Source organism: Cyprinodon tularosa, unplaced genomic scaffold (genome assembly GCF_016077235.1).
Source record: "Cyprinodon tularosa strain WSP-4 unplaced genomic scaffold, ASM1607723v1 ctg464, whole genome shotgun sequence".
Lineage (NCBI taxonomy): Eukaryota > Metazoa > Chordata > Actinopteri > Cyprinodontiformes > Cyprinodontidae > Cyprinodon > Cyprinodon tularosa.
In genome coordinates, this window is record NW_024039190.1 from 411211 (window position 1) to 433791 (window position 22581).

A 22581-nucleotide genomic window follows, 5' to 3' on the forward strand; every position below is an offset into this window, starting at 1 on the left:
GGTGAGTCACAAGATCCCGCCTCCCAAAATACATTCCTCCCATCCCCTCCCCACCCAGCGACTTCAAACAAGCGCAGACAGAGAAGACCAGGCAGGAGGGGAGATTCTTTCAAGGTCTTTTGTGTCACTCAGAGTTTATTTAAGTCCGTGTTGAAAGTATCTTTGCATATATTTTGACAAATAAACGGAAGAGGATTAGGGCCACTGAAAATTTACTTCAGTTTAATGTGGAAAAAAAGTCAGAATTCTCAGATTAAAGTCAGAATTCAGAGGAAAAAAGTCAGAATTTTGATTTTAAATTCAGAATTCTGAGGGAAAAAAATCTGAATTCTGAGATTAAAGTCAGAATTCAGAGGAAAAAAGTCAGTCAGAATTCTGAGGAAAAAAGTCAGAATTCTGAGATTAAATTCAGAATTCTGAGATTAACGTCAGAATTCTGAGAAAAAAAGTCAGAATTCTGAGAAAAAAGTCAGAATTCTGAGATTAATGTCAGAATTCTGAAAAAAAAGTCAGAATTCTAAGAAAAAAGTCAGAATTTTGAGATTAACATCAGAATTCTGAGGGAAAAATTCAGAATTAGGGGCAGAATTCTGAGAATAAATTCAGAATTCTGAGATTAGGGTCAGAATTCTGAGATTAAAGTCAGAATTCTGAGAAAAAAAGTCAAAATTCTTAGATTAAAGTCAGAATTCTGAGAAAAAAGTCAGAATTCTAAGATTAGTCAAAATTCTGAGATTAAAGTCAGAATTCTGAGAAAAAAGTCAGAATTCTAAGATTAGTCAGAATTCTGAGAAAAAAAGTCAAAATTCTTAGATTAAAGTCTCAGTATTCTGAGAAGAAAGTCAGAATTCTGTTTTTTTCCCCCTATTAAACTGAAATAAAATGGAAAAATCAGTTCACTTTTTTTTCAGTGGCCCTAATCCTCTTCCGTACAAATAAGTAGCAATGGTTATGACAAAAGATATTTTCAAATTACCGTGAAGGGTTTTCCTTAAAGGAAATACATCCTCCCTCAAAAGATGAACTTTTGTTGAAAGAGATTCAGTTTAAAAAAAAAGAAAAAGTAAAATAGGCATATTTGTGTGTTTATTTAAAACCAAAAAGCGGCATGTGAAAAGTGGGGCAGAAGGTGGTTATTTTGCTGACCGATTTATTTGTTGACTGTTCAGATTAACTTTTTTTTTTTTTAGATCTAATGGCAAAAAATTAATAATTTAAACAAAAAGAGTTTAATCTTAAATGGACTATGTATATATATTCTGCACAGTTTTGGCCGATTACTGATTAGTAAATTACTTGATTACTTGATGATAATAATAAAAAAAAAACTGATTTTGAGTGATCTAATTGATTGTTTCAGCCCTATTGGTAAAAGTTGATATTAACTCAATAAGCATATGGAAAATCTTTATATGTATTTTAATAGTAGAGTGTTTTTCTATAACTGTTGATTGTTGGTGTTCCATTTGTATTTTGCATCCTATATCTGCCTCTTTCTCCTTGGACCCCAGTCGGCCTCGGCAGATGGCCGCTCACACTGAGCCTGCTGGAGGCATCTTCCTGTTAAAAGGCAGTTTTTCCTCTCCACTACCGCTACAAGCATGCTTAGTGTGAGGGATTGCCTTTGAGACATTGATTCGATACAATCAACTGGTTTTCCTTAGATAGAAAACTTTGAATCAGTTTGATTGATGTTTGATGATCTGGTTGAATTGCAAAGAGCCTTGAGATGACATGTGTTGTGAATTGGCGCTATATAAATAAACTGGAATTGAAACTGAATCCTTCTCTCCTACCCACAACCCTCAACTCTCATCTTGTTGAAATTGAATTGTATTGTGTGCTCAGATATGATACGATGGACTAATGTTTCCTTTCTGTCATCTATAACCAGTTTCTATGACCCTTGACATAAAAAAGGAATTTCCTTCCACCTAATTGGGGCTTTCTGTGTATTTTTAACAGATGGTTGTGCTTGAAAATCCCAGAAGAACAACAGGCGAATCTGGCACCAAAAGCCATGTCACATTCAAAGTAATCTGAATCCCCTGCCTTCCACTTTCTGATACCTTTATGATGTGATTAAAAAGTAATAAAGTAACCAGATGCAACTGTCTTGAAGTACTGCTGGCTGAATGTTTACAATTAATCATTATTTATTTGTCAGGTAGCATCAAACACTTTTTTTTTTTTATCATAACCTCTTTAAAAAGCAGCACTGTTTATATTTAATATTTCCCTTTGCACTGATGCTGGTTTCACCAAACAGTACAACGCTGCCCTTGGAGATATGAACAATTTTGTTTTTTTTCTTTTTATAAATGTGAATTGTGATTAATTGAATTTTGATTGGTTAAAAACCTTGAGCTTCAAAGTGTTTTTTTTTCCGTGCTAATACTATTATTTCATTGGTCAGACAATGATACTTTAAATAGCTTTACTCCATCCAGCCATGAATGACAGCTGTATAAGGCCTGTAAAGTTTCCACTTTTGGCCCTGATCTGACCATCTCTTTGCAAACTTTCTCCCGGCACTCCTGACAATTTTGGGAAACATTACAGCCAAGTGAATACTTGTGGACAGACTGAACAGCAGCCAAACCATAATATCACCTGCACTCAGTGACCTTTGCTGATCTGTGTATGTCCTAATAAGACTAGAACCGACTCAGAAAAACCCAGCCCAGTTATTGAATTTCACTTCCCCTTTTTAGAGTGTGTCCATGCCAGATGTTTCTTTTTTCATGACTCAACAAGTGGGAGAGACATTTGCCTCAATGCAGCAGGCTGTTGCATGTCACTCAGAATTTTCATCTCTGATCATCTTAGTCATTAGTTACTCAGTTATACATTAAAGCATACTACTGCTGAAAGAAATCCTATCCTGTATGATAGGCTTTTCTGTTATTGTGTGTAAAAAACACATACAAAAAAAAATAAAATAAATAATAGGCCTAAAGATGCAAGATAATGCCTTTTTTTGTTTCAAATTTTACCAACAGCACTCCAAAAAGATAAAGACTTAAATCCACAATAAAAATTACAGGCTTACATTTAGCAAGCAAAACAACAGGAGAGATGAGAACAGTAAATCTGTTTAAGTTTATGCTCCAAGTTATTCATGTGAAAAAAGTTTGAAATCTTTTATATGGAACAATTAACTTAAAATTTAATTGTTTTGTTTGTTGGTTTGGGAACTGTGTGGCATTGAATAGGATGGTTGCCTCCTTTGTCTTTTTTTTCCCTTTTTTCCCAGCGAGGAGTTGTAGAATGGAAAAAGATTAAAGGGCGGAGAGGCAGTTGAGTTAGCAGTGACATATCCTGATTGCTTCAGAAAGGAGAGGAGGGGGATTTAGGGAAGGGCTCACAAGGTGAGTCCTCAGAACTGGAGCAGGAATGAGAAAGTGGACACTAGAGTCCAGTAACTAAGCATCAATAGGAATGGACATTCTGTTGACGACAGTGGGCAAGGGTAAGTGTTAAAACTTAAGGAACACTGGACACACAAAAGAAGGGAGCCTGTTATCACTCAGGTGAGCAAACAAATCCTCTTTAAACTCCTCCTGGTGAGCCTCAACAAACTCCAGCTGTGAGGACACACCTGCTGGTCACACCCTGCAATAAGGAGAGGAATGGAGAGAATAATATATACCAACCAGCACTCAGCCCTCTAGGGATGTCCTGATCCGATTTTGGAACTTGTTTCAATTAAATATTGAAATGAACCGACCAACATCTAGCAGGGTCCCCCAACTTCCTGGGTACCGACTAAAAACACTGAATGGGGTGGTCAGCGTTCATCTAAACTTCATGCATAATAAACATGTTTTCAAGATTTCTTTTCATTTCTAATTTTCTTTAGAAGTTTATTTAGAAATCTCTATAAATTATAAGTTGTGCTGTTTCCAGAAGCTGCTGAGGGCTCCTATGTAACCCATTGGTTATTGATAAATGGATCAATTGCTCTTAGACCCAATGGTGCATTTTTTTCCCTTTTTTTTGCACTGTTTGAGTATATCACTTGATTAAGCCTATTCTAACAGTGACTATTACAAAATATGCTATGAAAGCATGTATGAGTTGTGCTGACATATGGGGTCAATATTGATATTCGTCAGTACTCAAAATACCCTAAATTTGTACTATTTATTATTTTCTACTTTGTATAACCAGGTAAAAAAAAGAAAAACTAATTTAGATTAAAATCTCTTTTTCAAAGTGGCTTGGCCAAGAGTGCAGCAACAACAGTTATAAAAGTAAAAGACAGAATCATACAACAATCATACACAACAGAAACATGAGATTGGAAATATATTATAAAATTTTAGGACTATAATGTTCTTCACGAGTTCTGTAATATCTATATAGTTAAACTCATAATTATTTATACCGTAAAGATTTTTTCAGATTCATCACAGTCAGATTTGTGTGCACAAACATGGAAATTGTTTTTTGTTGTCCATTGTTCATTTTGTAATCAACTGTCCAAACAAAAACCATGATGTGTGGAAGATACACTCAACGGGATAAAATAAGCACAAAATATAAAAGAATGGCAATATGTACAAGTGTGTCTGTGCAGCTCTGAGGCCTTTCAATTGAGGCCTATTGAGGCCTTTCAAGCTCAAAAACTTAAAGCTTATCAATGGAGTGGAAACATGGTTTACTGTTCTACCGAAGGGTTTAAGTGTTGTATAGATTATAATATATTATATTAGATTATAAAGGATATACATAAGCATGTTTTAATTAATTATACAATCAAACCTGTCTTCATTACAGTCAAAGTAGAACTTTGTGATTAAATCTAAATACTATCGAAGGTGAATCTCATTAGATGCAACTGGGATTGATAATCTATAAATGTTGCTTGTATAGGTTTTTTGTTGCTTGGTTACATAAAAAAACACTTAATTGGAATTTTCTAACTAAAAACATGACAGTCAAAGCTTGTGACTTGTGTTTTTCATGGTCCTGTGACATCTAAGGGAATGTGATCTGCACTGCGCTGACCCCTTTACTCCCCACAACCCCTTAATTATAAATTCTACTTTTACACTCCTAGGCGTGGTCCCATCAGGCTGTGTGCTACAAATTAGAGGATATATGTGCCAGTCAATTCATGGAGGTGGAGAGGGTACAACAACTTGTACACTGGATCTTTCTTTAAACAAAAGGTCAAGGGTAGCTGATCTTAAATGACTCTCTGATTCGCTTTCTGACAAACAAGTCACAATTTAATCTCAATTTAACAGAGTTACAGTGAGATTTGATTTAGTGGCACAATGTTAACATTAAATGCTTCTGAACATTTGTGTTTATGGAACACCTGAATGAAATTACCTCTAATGAGATTAGTTCTCTTGAGCACAAGACTAAGTTATACAGTTAAATGTTTCATTCCAATTATAGGATTATAACCTGATAGTAAGGTTATGGTGCTTCACCAATATGCACTATATGGGTGTTAACTTAAATAAAGTATTGTACTGATATTGATCCAAACCTGATTGGAATGATCAGTGGTTTGTTTGTAAAGGAAGCCGTTTTTCAGGTTACTGCTGAAGAGCAACATGGCCGAATGGAAAAAGATGCCCCATTTATGAAGGTGAAACAACCCACTAAATAAAACAGTGGGAAGTGAGGCGACCTTATTTATCCCTCTAGATGACCATCCCCGGGCATGAGAATACAGGTTTTTCATCTCTTTTTAAAGCTGCTCATCCTTTCCACATGACATCGGCCAATAAGCTCTAGCTGAGAGAACGAAAGATGTTATCTGATTTCTTATCTAATTTAGAATTGTTAAGGACAGTTGAAGTTCAAAGGTTTGCCTAATTCTGATGTAAATCCTCATTATGCACCAGAAAGACCAGTTTCGACAAATGTTTCATTTTAAATGCAGAAACCATCAACAAAAAAAAAAAAAAAAACATAACTAGCTGATAGATTTGGTGTTATTAACATTCCAAGTAATGCACAAAACTTCTGCATGAAACAGAATTAAATAACAAGCCAATGTTTAGCACAGAAAAATAAAATAGTTTCCATCAGCATCACATTATATCATTTACATTATTAGATTGTGGACACATGATGTTGGCAGAGCAAGCTATCAAATAACTCAAAGCTATTCATAGCAGTACCTTTGATTCTTCTCCTGATAAGAAAAATACAAAATAATAAAATCCCGTTGAATTGGAAACCTATTATTTTATGTTTGGTAGCATTTTTTGGTCTCATCGGACCGGGAATAAAATTGAGCTTGATTCCTTAGAATAGAATAGATTTAAAGTTTGTTTACTATTTTGACCAATAATTGTTGACCATATTTGTAACAAGATGTTATTTTTAAATTAACTAAGAAATATCTAGCATTTTACATAACAATTCTCCCACTGAATGTTAATATTTATATTCTCTTCATCTTCTAAAAAAACATTCTTCTGTTGTTGCTTCTTAAGAGTTTACTTTGACGAGTGTAGAAAATAAGTTTTTATGGAGAAAACATCCATATCAACGCAAACTTTAAGGAATGGAAATGTCATAAAAGCTGTACAAATGAAATTTCCTTTTGTGTAAATTCTGGGTATACAAAATTACAATGAAAGTTGTCTAAGTCTAGGTCTAAGTCTAAACTACGGAAAAACCCAGGATGTTTTTGATGATACAATTTTGATATTATATTCCCTAAATGTCTAAACATTTTGTAAAAATTGACAATGTCTTTGAGATCAGGAGCAAAGTTTAAAAACATGAACTGGGACATATAATGATGTTTTAGTTCATTTTTTCAGACTTAGAGTAGTATTATGGCACCCTCATTCTGGTATAAACGGATCAAATGGGTTTGAAGGACAGATACCATGCCTTAAATCCTTCCTTATCTCATTTAAATCATTCAGTTGTGGGCTACATAAAATGGAACTGCATTACTTTGGATTCTCAAGTGTCTATTTAACAAATCTTTTAACGTGCAAATTAGGCTCTTCAGACTTCAACCCCCTTCCAGGTTGCAGGGTTTGCCACTCCACCCTGTTTGGCCATATTTGTAGTTTAATAGCAGAGGTGCAATTACCTCGGGATGCAGAAACTTTTTAAATCCCTTTATTAATGTTACTGATAGAATTTTATCATCAACTACATATGTGATATAATTTAAAATGTAACTGCTACCACAATATGAATCAGTAGCATCAGTAAGATGTCAACATAGCTGACAATTTAGCTAATGCTAGTGCCAAAAATATCACTGAATTTATTTGGATCATGTGTTCCCCAAAAAATAAACAGCAATCAAACATATTGTAAAACTGTTTATGTAATTAATGGTATTTAAAACAAACAGTAATTGTACATGCTTGAGGAGCAAAACATGAGCACACAGCTTGAACATAAGCAGAAGGCAAAATTAAAATAACTGCCAGTGAGCTATATCAGCACGTCTTTAATTAAAGTTTGTCATCATTTTAGCTTTATTTGAAGCTTAGCACTTTGCTGCCTCTGTTATTTCCATAGACACAATGAACTCGCAAAATCCTGTTGCGCTCTACTGGCTGAGGTTACTAACCCACTCTTCTCTTGAAGTACTTTAGTACTAACAAAGAGAACTTGCCGAACTAATGTGGGTAAGTCTAAATAAAAATGGATATCTAATCAGGCACTTTGAAAAGTTTCTAAACATAAGGGACAATCTAATAACTTGGTTTTGTAATCTTTTGGGTGACTTAATACACCCAAAAACTGAACATACATATCCAATTGTTGCTGTAGCATTCTTAATGGTATAGCAGAGGATGTTCACAAATATTTGATAAACACTTAAAAAAAAAAAATGCACATGCACAACCCTGTACCTGCTTAACAGAGGGAACACCTATTAAACACATCTGAGAGCATACACGAGCCCATTTCTCCTTGTGCACACTCTGTTTACAATGTGCAATTTGCATTGCTCATACAAGCTTACTTTCCAAAAGAAGATTTGCAATTTTTCAACTATGTCAGACTCACCACTGGTAAGTGAAAATGGGTACGTGCACGTAGGACAGCCTTATCACAGATCACCAGAATGATTGACAACTAGGAGGACCACTTATTTTGATGATCTAACTGGATAAAAGAACTTCTTACACAAAAGCCAAAGCTTCAAATACAGAAATCACTGTGAGGAAGTAAATGTTGGATTTGCTGGCAGTTTCCCAGCAAATACCGTGGTGTAATAGATAACAAAATAAAATAGAGAACTAAGAATGAGAAAACTAAACAAATGGAAAAACTGTAAATCACACAACATTGTAAAGATATCAATGCAAGACATGGAGTTTTCATTGATTTTATTTCCATTTTGTGGTTCTAGTTATATTTAATTGTATTTGAGTTCTTTGGTATTTGTTGTTTGCCCTCTTGTGCCAGTCTCCATTCCCTTAACTCCCTTCTGGACTCCTCTGTCCATGCCTGCTCCCAATCTGCTGATAAGCCTGGTCTTTGTTTATGTCTCCCATATACACATCTCCTGGCAGGGTTCTGTCACACTTTGCCGATTTAGACAGTGTATGCCAAACATCCCAGATTCTCCTAAAACACTGGCATACGCTGTACTTTCTATGTTTTTTTATTTTTTTTCAATTTTGGGCATATAAATAGTTTATTCATAACAAGTCCAGAGTGTATGTCCAACGGCACCTAACTTATGCATAACGCAAGTGTGATGCCCATGAAATGATGCACAAGTCAGTTTCCTGAGTGGGGCAGCAATGAGCCCGGAGGGGCCCAGCCTGCATAAAAAGTTTGCTTTGATCGCGGTTTTAACCTGGCTGCTGTTTATCGTCCACCCAAAAAAAAGAGAATAAATAAAAAGAAAGAAGGTTTGCAGGTGCAGCAGATTCAGCGTCATGTCTGCTAGGAAGTTTGTTGGTTGTGGTCGTGAATGCAGGAAGGATTCATCACATTCATCTTCTCCCTCACCCTATGATGTTGATGCAGTCGGAAGGGGAACTCCTGTGACCCCCCACCCTTTTAAAACAAAGGCAACAAAAAAACATTTGAAAGCATATGTATGATACTTAGCTGAATAACACAGTATGTGCTAGATTAACATCCATATCATTGCCAGCCCCAAAGTGGGTAATATTTGGATACATCTACCACAAAATCATATAGTTCTAGGCAAAGTTTTACTGGCACTTACTAGTCATTATTTCATTTTTTATTGCTTTCATATTATATTTAAATTACCAGAATTTGCACATAACTTTATAATTTTTGTCTAACTTTATTTATTTTGTCTAATTACATATTTTTAGAAAATCTACTATGATGTATTGGTCAAACATTTTACTTAGTATTAGAATAATACATTTTTCGATGACTAAGTTTTGCTTCAACATAAATAAAAAAATACACTAATTCTACTTTTACTTGAGAAACAAGCTGGCTACATGGCTTTTCTGAAGCCCTTACATACCCTCCACCACTTCAAATAATGTCCCTTTCTTGAATCATTTGGGATAGATACTGGTCACTGATGACTGGGGACACCCCACCAGAGCTGTAGTGTTGGAGTATGGTACACCTAACTTATTAAGACTTGTCATGATAAAGATATTATTGGTTTATTCACCTGTTTTTGGTCATAAAGGATGTAGCTCCCTTTGAACAAAATATGGTTATTGCCAGACAAGCTTGTCAGATTATTCCATAGCAAAAACAATTTACGTCAGCTTTTAGAACACAATATCTTGCTGATGTCAGAGTAGGAACAGATTGGTTGCAGATAACCAGAAAGCCAGAGTAGCTAAAATAATCACTCAATTCTAGGAATGTAAATTATTATCTCTACATGCACAACATGTTAAAACTGGAAGCATGTGGGCTACAGCACGAGTATGCAGACAAGGGCAATTGCACAACTGTACCTGATTTGATCAGTCACAGTTTTAACTGAAAAAAAAAAATCATTTGGGTAGATTCTAAAATAGGGGTGCAGAAATGTGTTATTTCTTGCATAGAATGTTGAAAATGCTGAAAATTCAAATTTAAAGCAACTGTGTGATACCTTCATGCAGATATGAATCAAGTTCCCTAAAATTTTTTTTATTTTTTTTTGTCTATGAATTGCAGCACTTCTTGAAGCATTATTAGTAGCTCTGTCGAATAAATTGTATATCCCTGTATCCCCAGAGACAGCTTGGGAGTACTGCTAGGTAGAGGGATTCCTGAGTTTCACCTCTGTGACTTTTTACCCGTGTGTTTGGATCTCAAGTAAGAAGAAGGTGATGGATGGAAACTTAAGGTTGGCTTTTATGTATTCGAGTAATATTGCCATTACTCAAGTATATTTTTTACTTGACTGAAAATAAAAATGAACAATTCTCACAACATAAAGCATCTGGCCAATCCAAGTGTTACCTGGAATTGAAGGCAACTTGGGACACTGCGTTACCCAGGGGCAAACTGACATGTGCCAGGACTTCAACTAAAATCTTTTGGAAAAGGAGGAAATACTCCACCCACTGAGCCCCAATTTTCCAAAAGAACAGAGTAATGTAGCTCAAGTGACAATAGTATAGTATACTTATACTGTCTTTATTTAGAAATGGTAGACTTGGCTCTTGGGTTGACAGATGACCTAATCACCTAACAATTACGTTTGTGAATAAACCGGAAATCTAGTTTTAACATAAAGTGCATTGGTGTGTTTTCGTCTCGGGTGCAATTATGACCAAACTAAAACAGGCTTATTCTTCATTCCTAGAAGTAACTGAGGGTGGATAGATTAGGTTCTAGTGGAGAACTTCAAAATAATAATATGCAAGTAGAAGTCAAAAGTATTATGCAGTAAAAATACGTATAAGTATTTTTTAAATTAAAAAAAGTGTAGTAAATGTCACTTCTTGCTGTTACGACTTGATTTAATTAAATGAATAAACGAAAAGGCTTGACAAAATATAGAATCTTCGAGGCAAATTATAAGAGGACCTGATTTAGGAAAGAATACAACATTTTAAAATAGATTGAGTTATAAATAATAAGATGAATGAGAAACAAGCAGGTAACTATAGCCTCTAGATTTAGGTTTCTCTATCAACATTTAAGGTAGTTTTGCTTTAGAGTGAGGAAGATCGATTTTACACACAAATATTCCCAATTGGTCATGGGGGCCAGGTCCACACAAGTACCTGTAAGTCCACTGCAGTGTCACATATTCCTGATAGATTGGTCTTACACTGTTCCCACGGGGTATTATTCACATGACAACAAACACACACACACAATGAAAATGAGAGGAAAAAAACAAAACAAAAAAAACCAAATATATATTTTCGAAAATACTCACCAATCAAGATGTTGGAGAGGAAAAACCCAACTGAACTAACAAACCCCACCCAATCCAAAAAAAATGATTGATAGTAATAATACATATAACTAAGAATCAACTAACTGAAACAGGCGTGTTGCATAGTCGATAAAATGTGCAACATGTATTTATATCTTATTCAGTTTAATCACAGCTGCTAGAACAAAGATGTTTTTATAAAGTCCTCTGCTTTCTGGGACCAAGAATCTCCATCTGGAGGGAAGAAGCTGACACTTCATGCACAGTGAAAAATAGGAGTCTCTTTTTTTTTTTGCAGATTTAGCTGTAACTGCCTGGATTACAGGGTTAGAAGAAATTATTGCAGCTCTCCAGTCAGTACAGATGAGGATTGTTCTGTTTGACTTAAGGCATTTCTCTTCTTTAAAGATGGAAGGCCGAAAAATGACCAATGAAACAGATTCAATGTAAATTACATCATGTAAAACGTGGTAAATGAGTAACTGCTGTACTCTATATTGAACAAAAAGTATCATGTCCCTGCTGCAACCAGACTCTGCAATGTGACACTACAACAGCAATAACTTGTTCAATGTATAATGTGCAATTACTATTTTATACCCTATGCAATAACCTGTTTCTTTATATTTGACACCCATTGCAATAACTATAAGTATCCATCTATATAAATACCCATTTAAACCAATAACTCTGTAAAAAATAAAGCTGTCTTATGTGAACGCACTGTATATACTGTATATATCCCATGAACCCTTTTCTTCCTTTGGCACATTCTCCTTCTTCTTTGACTATTTGAACTGCTGTAACGAGTACGTTTCTCCACTGTGTAATCAAAAAAGTCAATAAATCAATCAATGGATGGATGGGTGGATGGTTTGATTTGTCGCATACTTGTGTACAGATAATGAGTTAGGAAGACAGCACACAACCTAAAGAGAGAATACCATTTATTCACACTCTATTTATCCTTTCATTAAAAGGCAACTCCACAGATGTCTGACAAGTGAACGGTTGCATCTAGTGTATGCAAACTGAATGGGTTCCAAGGTATACCTTGACTTTTATTTAAATTACACATCTGATCATTAAAAAAAAAATTAAATGATCTCAGAGCCACTGTTCTGAAAACACCAACAGTTTTAGGGTAGCTAGACATAGAGACAGTGGAACAACTACAGCATCTTTCCAGATGGAGGGTATAATGTTCGTGTGGTGTGTCTATAGTGAGTTATTATAGCCTTAATGCATTATGTTTCACCACAACCAATAAAATGTGATGCATCTAAACAACCACACAGGAGGAACTTCTGGCTCATGCATTTTTTTTTCTTCACTTGGCTTGCTTGGCTGCTTGCTCTAGATCAGGACCAGCCATGGTGTGGGGAGACATACCAAAGCCCTGAGCTAAGCCTAAGCACAGAAGTCTTACAATATGTCAGCAGTGTTATTTTTACAGGGTCATTTTAGCAAACCAAACGGTTCTGCATCTGCTCTACAAGGGCATTCCTCCACTGCTGACCCTGAACAAACCCACAGGCTCTTGTGCTCTTGCTCCTGCATCAGCTTCTTACGAGCCTCTGATTTCTAAAGTAGTATTTACCCCCGCTGTGGCTCACCAGGCATTTCACTTGTAATGATAAATACTCACATGAATTAAACAGCACGGAGCCCAGTAAGTCAGAACTTACAGTCATCGCTCATCGCTGCCGTGTGTATTTGCCTCGTTGAAACATGCTCTTGGATGAGTAGATCAGACAGACCTTAGGCTAAAACCTTTGGAAGAAATGAGTTCAATGGCCATCAGACTGATAAACAAGCCTGTGACATAATGTGGAAACACTGATCCCATTCACAGTTCTACTCACCCACAAAACATTCTGCATGCCAGGCAAATCTCACACATATAAAACAAATTCCTTGTGGCTGGTGGGGAATAGTGACCCTTCCTACAGGGGGGGGAAACTGTTGTTCAGTGGAATATCTCCTTGTCTCACTGGGTTCTTCTTGTATCCACAAAGAGCTTGAAGTCTGTGTAAGATTAGGGGACTGGTGCCACTGTGGCTTCGTCTTTGTCTCCTGTTGCAGATGTCTATATCATCTCAGGAAGTGGACAGTGGTTTCTCCCAGGGTAGAGCACTGACCCCATAATCTTCTGAGTTCCTGTAGGAATCTTTAAATGAAGAGGAAAACAGAAAAGAGACTTTACATGTTTCTGTCTCTAGAGTAAAATCCAGCTTGTGTGTAATCCACATCCTGTGTGGTTTGATTTCATTAAATGCTTTAAGTTTAAACAGAGGTGTCAAAGTATTAATGTGTATTAATCAAGTAGAAGTACAAATCCTGCTGTTTAAAAACACTTTTGTAGAAGTTAGATTATCAACTTAAGCTTTTTACTCAAGTAAAAGTGTAAGGGTATGATTTTTAAAACTACTAAACATATAAAAGTAAAAGTAATGCAGGAAAAAGTTTTTAGGACAGAAGCATTAAACCTTATACTGTTTACTGCACTACCCTATAAAAGGAACATTTTTCCACAATTCTGTATGATAACTTCCTTATACTCAATTTTCTTAGTTTCTTAACTAATGGCAACAATATTAAATTTAACTTTACATCATCTTGAAAAACTATTTATTTTTGGCATGTGTAGAACAACAAGTTGGTGCAGTACCAAGTCCAACCACAAAGAAAGGAATTGTCTGGATGAAACAAATAATTCTGGTGTTTTTAATTTTTTTTTTACATACCAACAGGCCATAATTAAAAAAAGTGAAACAAAACTAATGAGTCTATTTTTAGAATATGAGTAGAAAATAGATATATTTGCAAAAGAATTTAAGGAGAACTTAAAGGTTGTGTAAAAAATAATTACTCCAGTAAAGTATAGATAGCCAAAATTTCTACTTAAAGGTATTGTGGAGGATTTTCTTTATAGTAAACTCAAAAGAATCGTGGTGAGGAAGGTGAGCTTCAATGACTGAAACCATAGCTCACCACACATATACAACTGAAAGTGCGTATTCGCAGAAAAGGATAGCTAACAGAACAAGATTGTAGGACGACCTTATTTAAACATATTAACAGATAACTGGCAATTAGGAAGATGGTAAACCCGGAAATAAAATATCATCCTCTATATTTTTAATTAAGATAACGAAGTACTAGTACTTTGTTACTTGATACCTCTGAGTTTAAATGAAAGTTCGTATGACATTGCCAGGCCCAGCCACAAGGCAATCCCCCTGTGGGAACACCACCTGCAGGGGGAACGGTGAGGGAACAGTGGAAAGAAGATTGGTCAGCAGTCAAAGGTGGAGGCATCGGGGACCATATCTGTGAAAGGAGTTCAAGATAATCCTACCATGATTAGAAATTGATTTCTGATGTTCATCTTTTATTGCCTTGCATGATTTGAGCTACATGAACCACCATAAGTGTATATAATTACATAAATATTCTTAATTACAAAGAACTATTACTATTGGTCAAAGTTCAGATGGTGCCAAAAAACAAAAAACAAAACGGGTAACTGGTAAATCTGGTGTACTATTCCTGGTGTTTTCATCCCATTCTACTGTGAGATGAGGAATATGTTACAGAAACAAACACAAAACTGCTACAATATGCCAGGACAAAAACACAGAAAGTTTGAAAAAAAAAAAAAAAGCGTTAGCATATATTATGAAAAGCCAAAAATGCATTAATCAGAGAGGCCCTAAAGAGGCCCAGGCAAACTTTACAGAAGCTGCAGAGATTGTCAAGTCAGATGGAAGACTATGCAATCAAAAGGACCAATCTAAATATTAACAGATGGACAAAATTAATTTGTACTGATCATTTAATGAAACAAAAACCCACAATGGTCAGAGAAATAACATAAATATTTCTAAAAAAGTAATAGTAAATGCAAATTCCATGAAAATGAACAAATATTTGAATGAATTAATTATTACATGTCAAATTTGGTTTGCTTCATCTTGCATGGGATGTCTTGAATCTCTGCAGGGTACAATAAAACCTCAAGTTTATCAAAATTTGAATTTTGTCCAAGTGTGTACTCCAGATATGTATCCACAAAACACATGGGGGAAAAAAAAACAAAAAACCAAAAGAACAAAACATTGCTAAAAGAAAGCTAAAATAAGTTACGTTTGTGTTTCCGTAAAAGGTTATAGAAGGTCCCTAAGTACGTGAGAGAAGGTGTTCTGGTCAGATGATATCAAACTAAACAACTTAGTTTGAACTTAGCCTAAGCAGAAAATTCTATTAGTGGAAGACTTACACTATTATTTGTATTTGTATCTGTATATGCTGATCCAAGGTCATACAGGACCCTAAACAGAATTTGATTATGCTTTAACATGATCAGCTTGAAAGATCTATCCATTTTCCATCACGCTTTATCCCAGCTGGGGTCGCGAGGGGTACTGGTGCCTATATCTAGCTGTTTAAGGGCGAGAGGCAAGGTACACCCTGGACAGGTCACTAGTCCATGGCAGGGCACTTGAAAAATCCTTTAAAGTTTAAATTAGTATTCACAAAAAAAGTAAAATTAGTTAATCTGTTTTGGAATTGCAAAATTTAACTTTTCATTTGAAAGTTTTGATCTATCGTCTTCCAAGGAGAACATTTATCTGCATATTCATCTATTAAGGAATATAATTGTAATTAAAATAAAAACATAAATATATATATGTATCTCGCTGGTTTCTAAACAGATGAAAATGAAATAAATCTCTACCTAAACTTGAAGAGAACAGTACAGATATCTATTATGATATAACAGTATTTTATATTAAGCAACATATAATACAGATCTAATATTTACCAACAGCATGTCACCATAGGGTATAATTCTCTATGCAACAGCGCCCTCTAGTGTTTTCACACGTCAATCAGCAGAATCCAAAAGAGATGTCGCAAGAATTTGACAAAAAATAAAATAAAATTACAATGGCGACTTTTTATCAAAGTAAAATATATGTATTTTTTTGTATTTGTATTTGATATCTTAGGATTCTTTCGGTTACTTTTCTGAAAAGTTTTGCTATAAAGCGTCGAATCTGCTGCCAGGAAATGAGAAACACGCCGGCAGACAGGAAACCACGTGTTTCGCTCACATAGGAAGGAACGGGTCCAAAGAAACAGTTAGCTTTCTCTGTTTCTGCGATATAAAAGTTCCCATTTATCTATTTTGACGGTGTTTGGCGGGGCATAGGTTTTTAAACACTACCTAACCATGTCTTCATTCAGGAAAGCGCTGAAGTCCAAACAGAGGAACCACCATGAGAGATCTCAGGTAAACATCTAGCTGTTGTTTTTTGTTGGTAATCCAAGCGACATATGTTTGTGTTTTGATTTTCAGAGCAACGATTTTATTAAGTAATTATTGCATTCTGTCAAAACAGCTCGTTTCCAGGAAAACGTTGGGTTTGTTGGAGAAGAAGAAGGACTACAAACTCCGAGCAGAGTAAGATTCACGTTTATTTTTATTTTTACTTTAGTTAAATCATTGAATACTGTACAAATTATTCTTTTTTTCTGTATCCCTTGTTAATATTATAGTGACTATCACAAGAAACAAAACACCCTCGCTGCTCTGCGAAAAAAAGCTATGGAGAAAAACCCGGATGAGTTTTACTTCAACATGATCAGCTCCAAACTAGAGGTTACAAATAATCCAGCTTCATTTTAAGTTTCATTTATAAAGATTCCTTTATACCGGTGTCAGACTGACATGTTGATGTTTTTTTTTGTTTTTTTTTGCTGTGGGTGGTTGCATGCTGACAGGATGGAGTTCATGTGATGAAGAAAACAGAGGAAGAGGTGACAGAGGAGCAGAAGAAAGTGATGAGGACGCAGGACATCAAATATGTGGAGATGAAACGTGTAGCAGAGGCCAAGGTGTGTCAGCTGTTCCAACAGGCTGTATAACAGATACAAGTTGATAAAGTGTTTTTTTTTTTATTGTTAAGGTGATGCTTAATTTTGTAAAGCATATTTTGCAAAAAATAAATGTTCTCAGAATATTCAGGATATTACATGATGAGACCAACACCCAAAGCTTACCCGGTATGTTTTGGCCTCAGTATGACATACAAAATCATGATGAACACATCTGACCTTACACCAGGTCAGCAGGTAGTCTTAGAGACCACCCAGAAGGAAGGTAAGTCACAAGAAGTCACTGAGAACTGCAGCACTCTTCTGCTTGTTCATGTAGCCTGTAGCCTTAACCTTTTTTTTTTTTTTTTTTACTTTTTTTCCCCCTTTCCTGGAGTTGCCATTAGTGTCTGAGTTGAGCTGGATGCCGGTTGCTTCTGAGTGTCCACAAAATCCTTCTTTAAAACATGGCCTTGATTGTTTGTGAGGTCGGACAACTGGTCAATATTTATTCACTGGATTGCTGGTTGAAGTGAAGCCACCGTCCGCCATATTTGTACTCCCTTGTTAGACCGATCGCAATGTAAACAATATGTGCCCTACAGCATCGAACAACGATGACTTAAGACTAGGGATGCACGATATAATCGGCCCCCTATCGGTATCGGCCTGTATCAGCCTTAAAACTGAATATCGGACATCGGCCACCAGTTTCTGAAGTCTTAAAAAAGAAAAAAAAAAAAATACTACTTCTTCTTCTTCCTCAAAAACTTCTTTTTTACAGACTTAAAAACTTCTAAAGATGAGGGAAAAAATATTGATACATTAAAATATCACAATATTTTCATATGCTGATATATTGCCATTTAAAAACACCATATCAATCTCTTTTACTAATAAAATATTGCTATATGTCATCGTTATGCTACGAAATCCCCCGAAAATTCACGAAATGTTGCCATATTTTTATATGTTGATATATTGACGCGGTATTGATCTATTTTACTAACAAAATCTCACAAGAATTTGCAAAATATCACGAGAGTTTGTAACAGAACGATGAAATTTCACGAGGTTTTGAAAGTAAAATAGATCGATACCGCGTTTTTAAAAATCAATTTGATATCAGCATATGAAAATATATTTGAGTTTATTATTTTTCAAAGTGTCAGAAATGGATAACAAAACTGCTATTTTCAATGACTACTTATTTTTGTCCAGCTTTAACATCGATATCGGTTATCGGCTACATGAGTTTTAAAATATTGGCATATCGGATATCGGCCAAAATCCCAATATCGTGCATCACTACTTAAGACCTTTAGAATAAAGATAAATTCATCACTTTGACACACACTCGGTGTTTCATTGCATAAGTAGATTACTTTAACTTATAATAAAAAAAATAGTCATAGTCATTAGAAGTCAATGGAGTCTCTAAATCATGTAATACAACATATACAAATCGATCACAAAATGTGTTAATGGAGCATAATAATGCAGACGTGCCAAAAGTGCTAAATTGATAATTTACGTGTAATATGCATGTATTTATTACATTCTTATGGTTATTACATCTTACATGTCTGGTAATGCATGCAATATATGGGTCAAATGTTTGAGGAGTGTTTTTTACGTTACTACGTTGACATTTCACAGTGAAATACTTTTTTATTTACTCTACTTTCTATTTTCTAACTTTAGACTCAGTGTCAATGATTAATTTAGTCAATGTAGTAATTTACACTACATACTATATTAGAGGATGCATCGGCATATATGTGGATTTTCTTGGTTAGTAAATCCACTGACTGTGGAACGTCTTCCCATAGCTGGCAGAGTGCTTGTTTTTGCAGCTAAATGCTGCCCATGTAGGCAGTTTTACTGCGTGTCTCTGTGGGAGTGGGGAGTACCAACATGCCGGCCGGTGGCTTCACTTTTTTTTTAAGCCAATCAGCAATCCAGTGAATAAACAGAGATCAGTTGGTCCGACCCATTCAACATGGACGTGCTCGACGTCACATCTGCTGAACAGTGCAGGAACTTCTGACCCTAATTAAACTAAATAAGTTATAGATGCATCTTTACTGAACTACTAAGGTGTCAATCTGCTCATCAAACAATGTTTTAATTATAAAGGGTATAATTAAAATGCTACTTTAAAGATATATTTCAGCAATAATGTCGCTTTAAAAGCTGTGGGCTCATTGTGCAATTGTAGATTATTGGCCAGCAAACTGACTAGGCCTAAAACCCGAAGAGCATCTATAGAGGATTCCCAAGCTGAGACAGGAACCAAAAGCACTAACTAGCTAAAGGCTGTTGTTAAGGCAACACCTCAGCAGAATCACACGGATGCTTTAATTCAGGCAAAAAGGAAGAGCTAAACATCTATTGAGTGCATCTACTCTGCATCTCATTGTTACTTTTGTTTGGTTTGTTTAATGTTCAAATGTTCTGGGGTTTTTTGAGTGGCTTTATGCCATAATTTAAAAAAAATGCTTTGTTGATTCTTTTTATTTTATTAAACTTTATTTAACCAGGAACAAATCTAATTGAGATAAACAACCTCCTTTAAAGGAGTCCTGGCCAAGTGGCAGCAAAGTTACAACAGGAACAGAAATGCATACAATTAAATGACAGGTACATAAAAAAATATATAAAGTAAAACAATGATGGATAATTGAAGCCGTTTCAAATTCTTTTATTTTCAATGTAAAAACATTTAAGGATAAAAACTGTCAACTTCCTTTTGAAAATGTACAGTTGATGGTGGTAGGATGGATTCTCCTTCCTGACATTTTGAAATGTTTCTTTCAGAAAATAGAGAGGCTGAAAGGAGAGCTTCACCTTCTGGATGCAGAGAGCAAACAAAAGAACAAGCATACTTTTTTTGTTGATTCCAAAAAAGAAGGCAAGTCCAAGTTTTGTAGAGATACAGATTTTATTAAGGGACGCATGGTAGATAATTGCTGTTCACTTAGAACATGACTGCCAGAGTTGGTTATGCAAGACTTGTTTTGAGGTTTTATTTCTATGTGTGCGCCCTCAGTGCAAACGTTCGACCTGGCAGGCCATCTTAACACCGCCCCAGAGCTGGTGGATCGAGTGTACAATAGACCAACTCTGCAAACACTGGAAACTAAGACTATCAAAGGAACTATGGAGCCAAAAATCATTCAGGTTAGTTGTATTTAAAATTTAAAATCAGTTTTTTTTTGTTTTCTTTGCTAACGGCTCCTTTCAATTTATTGTTTGGTTTATGGTTGTTAATTTCTGTGTTGAGCCCAGAAATAAAAATTTTCTTCTGTTTGCTTCCCTTGTAGAAACTGGCCAGACAGAGAAAGCACCAGTATAAAATCCTTTCCCAGAGGATTGACAGAGAGAGGAAAATGTTTGTTATCAGTCAGAAAATTCAGACTCGTAAAGATCTACAGGTGAGTGTCTTAAACACTTGAATAGTAATATCCAAATCATTTCTATTCTTATGTGTTTGTTTACTTTGGCCTTAGGATAAAAACAAGAAAGTCAAGGTGAGAAAGGAAACCCAGAATTCTGCTGCTATTTACAAGTTTGAGTCCAAGAGGAAACGTTAATGACAAACTGTGGATGACTGATAAAATACGTTTTGGGATATGAGGTCAAGAAAATAACAAACCCAGCCACCATCCCAGCAGATAAAGAATCTTTTCCAGCAAATTGTTGCATTTTTCCTCCTTTTTTTTCATATTTATGTAAACATTTTAGTTTCTATTGAATAAAAACAATGATGTCATTCATGCCCTGGTCATTCTCTCAAATGGGGTTAACATATTTTGTTACCAGTAGGGGGCATTGGTGTTCTATGAGCAGATAAATGCCATTATTTTTTTTTCTCCCAATCTTGACTATAAGAGGAGCCCATGGTGTTACTTTTTTATTTTTTAATCTACCAGTTAAACCCCTCAAATGTAGTAATAGGATTTGGACATGAAGTTTTAAGGCCTGAATTGGAGAACAGCTCTCTGCGTCGTTCAGTCCTTACAGGTGTAGTTATGCCATATTGGGCTAAACATCCCAGAAAACTTTAAACCAAGTGTATATATATATATATTTTTTTTTTTTTTAGTGTTGTTCAGATATGTTAAGTAGGCAGTACCTTACAATGGTATTTACAGGTGCTGGTCATAAAATTCGAATATCATGAAAAAGTAGATTGATTTCAGTAATTCCATTTAAAAAGTGAAACTTGTATATTATATTCATACATTACATACAAACTCATATATTTCAGATGTTTATTTTGTTTAATTTTGATGATTACAAATGACAACAAATGAAAATCTCAAATTCATCATATCAGAAAATTAGAATATTGTGAAAAGGTTCAAAATTGATGGCCCCTGGTGCCACACTCTAATCAGCTAATTAACTCAAACCACCTGCAAAAGCCTTTAAATGGTCTTTCAGTCTAGTTCTATAGGCTACACAATCATGGGGAAGACTGCTGACTTGACAGTTGTCCAAAAGACGACCATCGACACCTTGCACAAGGAGGGCAAGACACAAAAGGTCATCGCTAAAGAGGCTGGCTGTTCACAGAGCTCAGTGTCCAAGCACATTAATAGAGAGGCGAAGGGAAGGAAAAGATGTGGTCGAAAAAAGTGTACAAGCAAGAGAGATAACCGCACCCTGGAGAGGATTGTGAAACAAAACCCATTCAAAAATGTGGGGGAGATTCACAAAGAGTGGACTGCAGCTGGAGTGAGTGCTTCAAGAACCACCACACACAGACGTATGAAAGACATGGGTTTCTGCTGTCGCATTCCTTGTGTCAAGCCACTCTTGAACCACAGACAGCGTCATAAGCGTCTTGCCTGGGCTAAAGAGAAACAGGACTGGACTGCTGGTGAGTGGTCCAAAGTCATGTTCTCTGATGAAAGTACATTTTGCATTTCCTTTGGAAATCAAGGTCCCAGAGTCTGGAGGAAAAGAAGAGAGGCACTTCATCCACGTTGCTTGAAGTCCAGTGTAAAGTTTCCACAGTCAGTGATGGTTTGGGGTGCCATGTCATCTGCTGGTGTTGGTCCATTGTGTTTTCTGAGGTCCAGGGTCAACGCAGCCACATACCAGGAAGTTTTAGAGCACTTCATGCTTCCTGCAGCTGACCAACTTTTTGGAGATGCAGATTTCATTTTCCAACAGGACTTGGCACCTGCACACAGTGCCAAAGCTACCAGTACCTGGTTGAAGGACCATGGTATCCCTGTTCTTAATTGGCCAGCAAACTCTCCTGACCTTAACCCCATAGAAAATCTATGGGGTATTGTGAAGAAGAAGATGCAATACACCAGACCCAACAATTCAGAAGAGCTAAAAGC

At 35.8% G+C, this 22581-nt stretch overlaps 1 protein-coding gene across 1 annotated transcript; it reads left to right on the top strand.

Moving 5' to 3' along the window:
• The first annotated feature begins 16422 nt into the window (after positions 1–16422).
• utp11 (UTP11 small subunit processome component) lies at positions 16423–21000 on the top strand. Its single transcript, XM_038301263.1, has 8 exons — positions 16423–16637; positions 16747–16808; positions 16904–17006; positions 17129–17242; positions 20042–20135; positions 20274–20404; positions 20548–20658; positions 20734–21000. Exons 1-8 carry the CDS (start codon positions 16578–16580, stop codon positions 20815–20817), a joined length of 759 nt encoding a protein of 252 aa, XP_038157191.1. The 5' UTR covers positions 16423–16577; the 3' UTR covers positions 20818–21000.
• Positions 21001–22581: the final 1581 nt, after the last annotated feature.

Bases quoted from the DNA above. Each gene is read 5' to 3' on its own strand.
- utp11 (XM_038301263.1), top strand. From the start codon at position 16,578: ATGTCTTCATTCAGGAAAGCGCTGAAGTCCAAACAGAGGAACCACCAT. The intron at 16,638-16,746 runs GTAAACATCTAG...CTGTCAAAACAG, and splicing joins ACCACCATGAGAGATCTCAG to CTCGTTTCCAGGAAAACGTT. The intron at 16,809-16,903 runs GTAAGATTCACG...TTAATATTATAG, and splicing joins GACTACAAACTCCGAGCAGA to TGACTATCACAAGAAACAAA.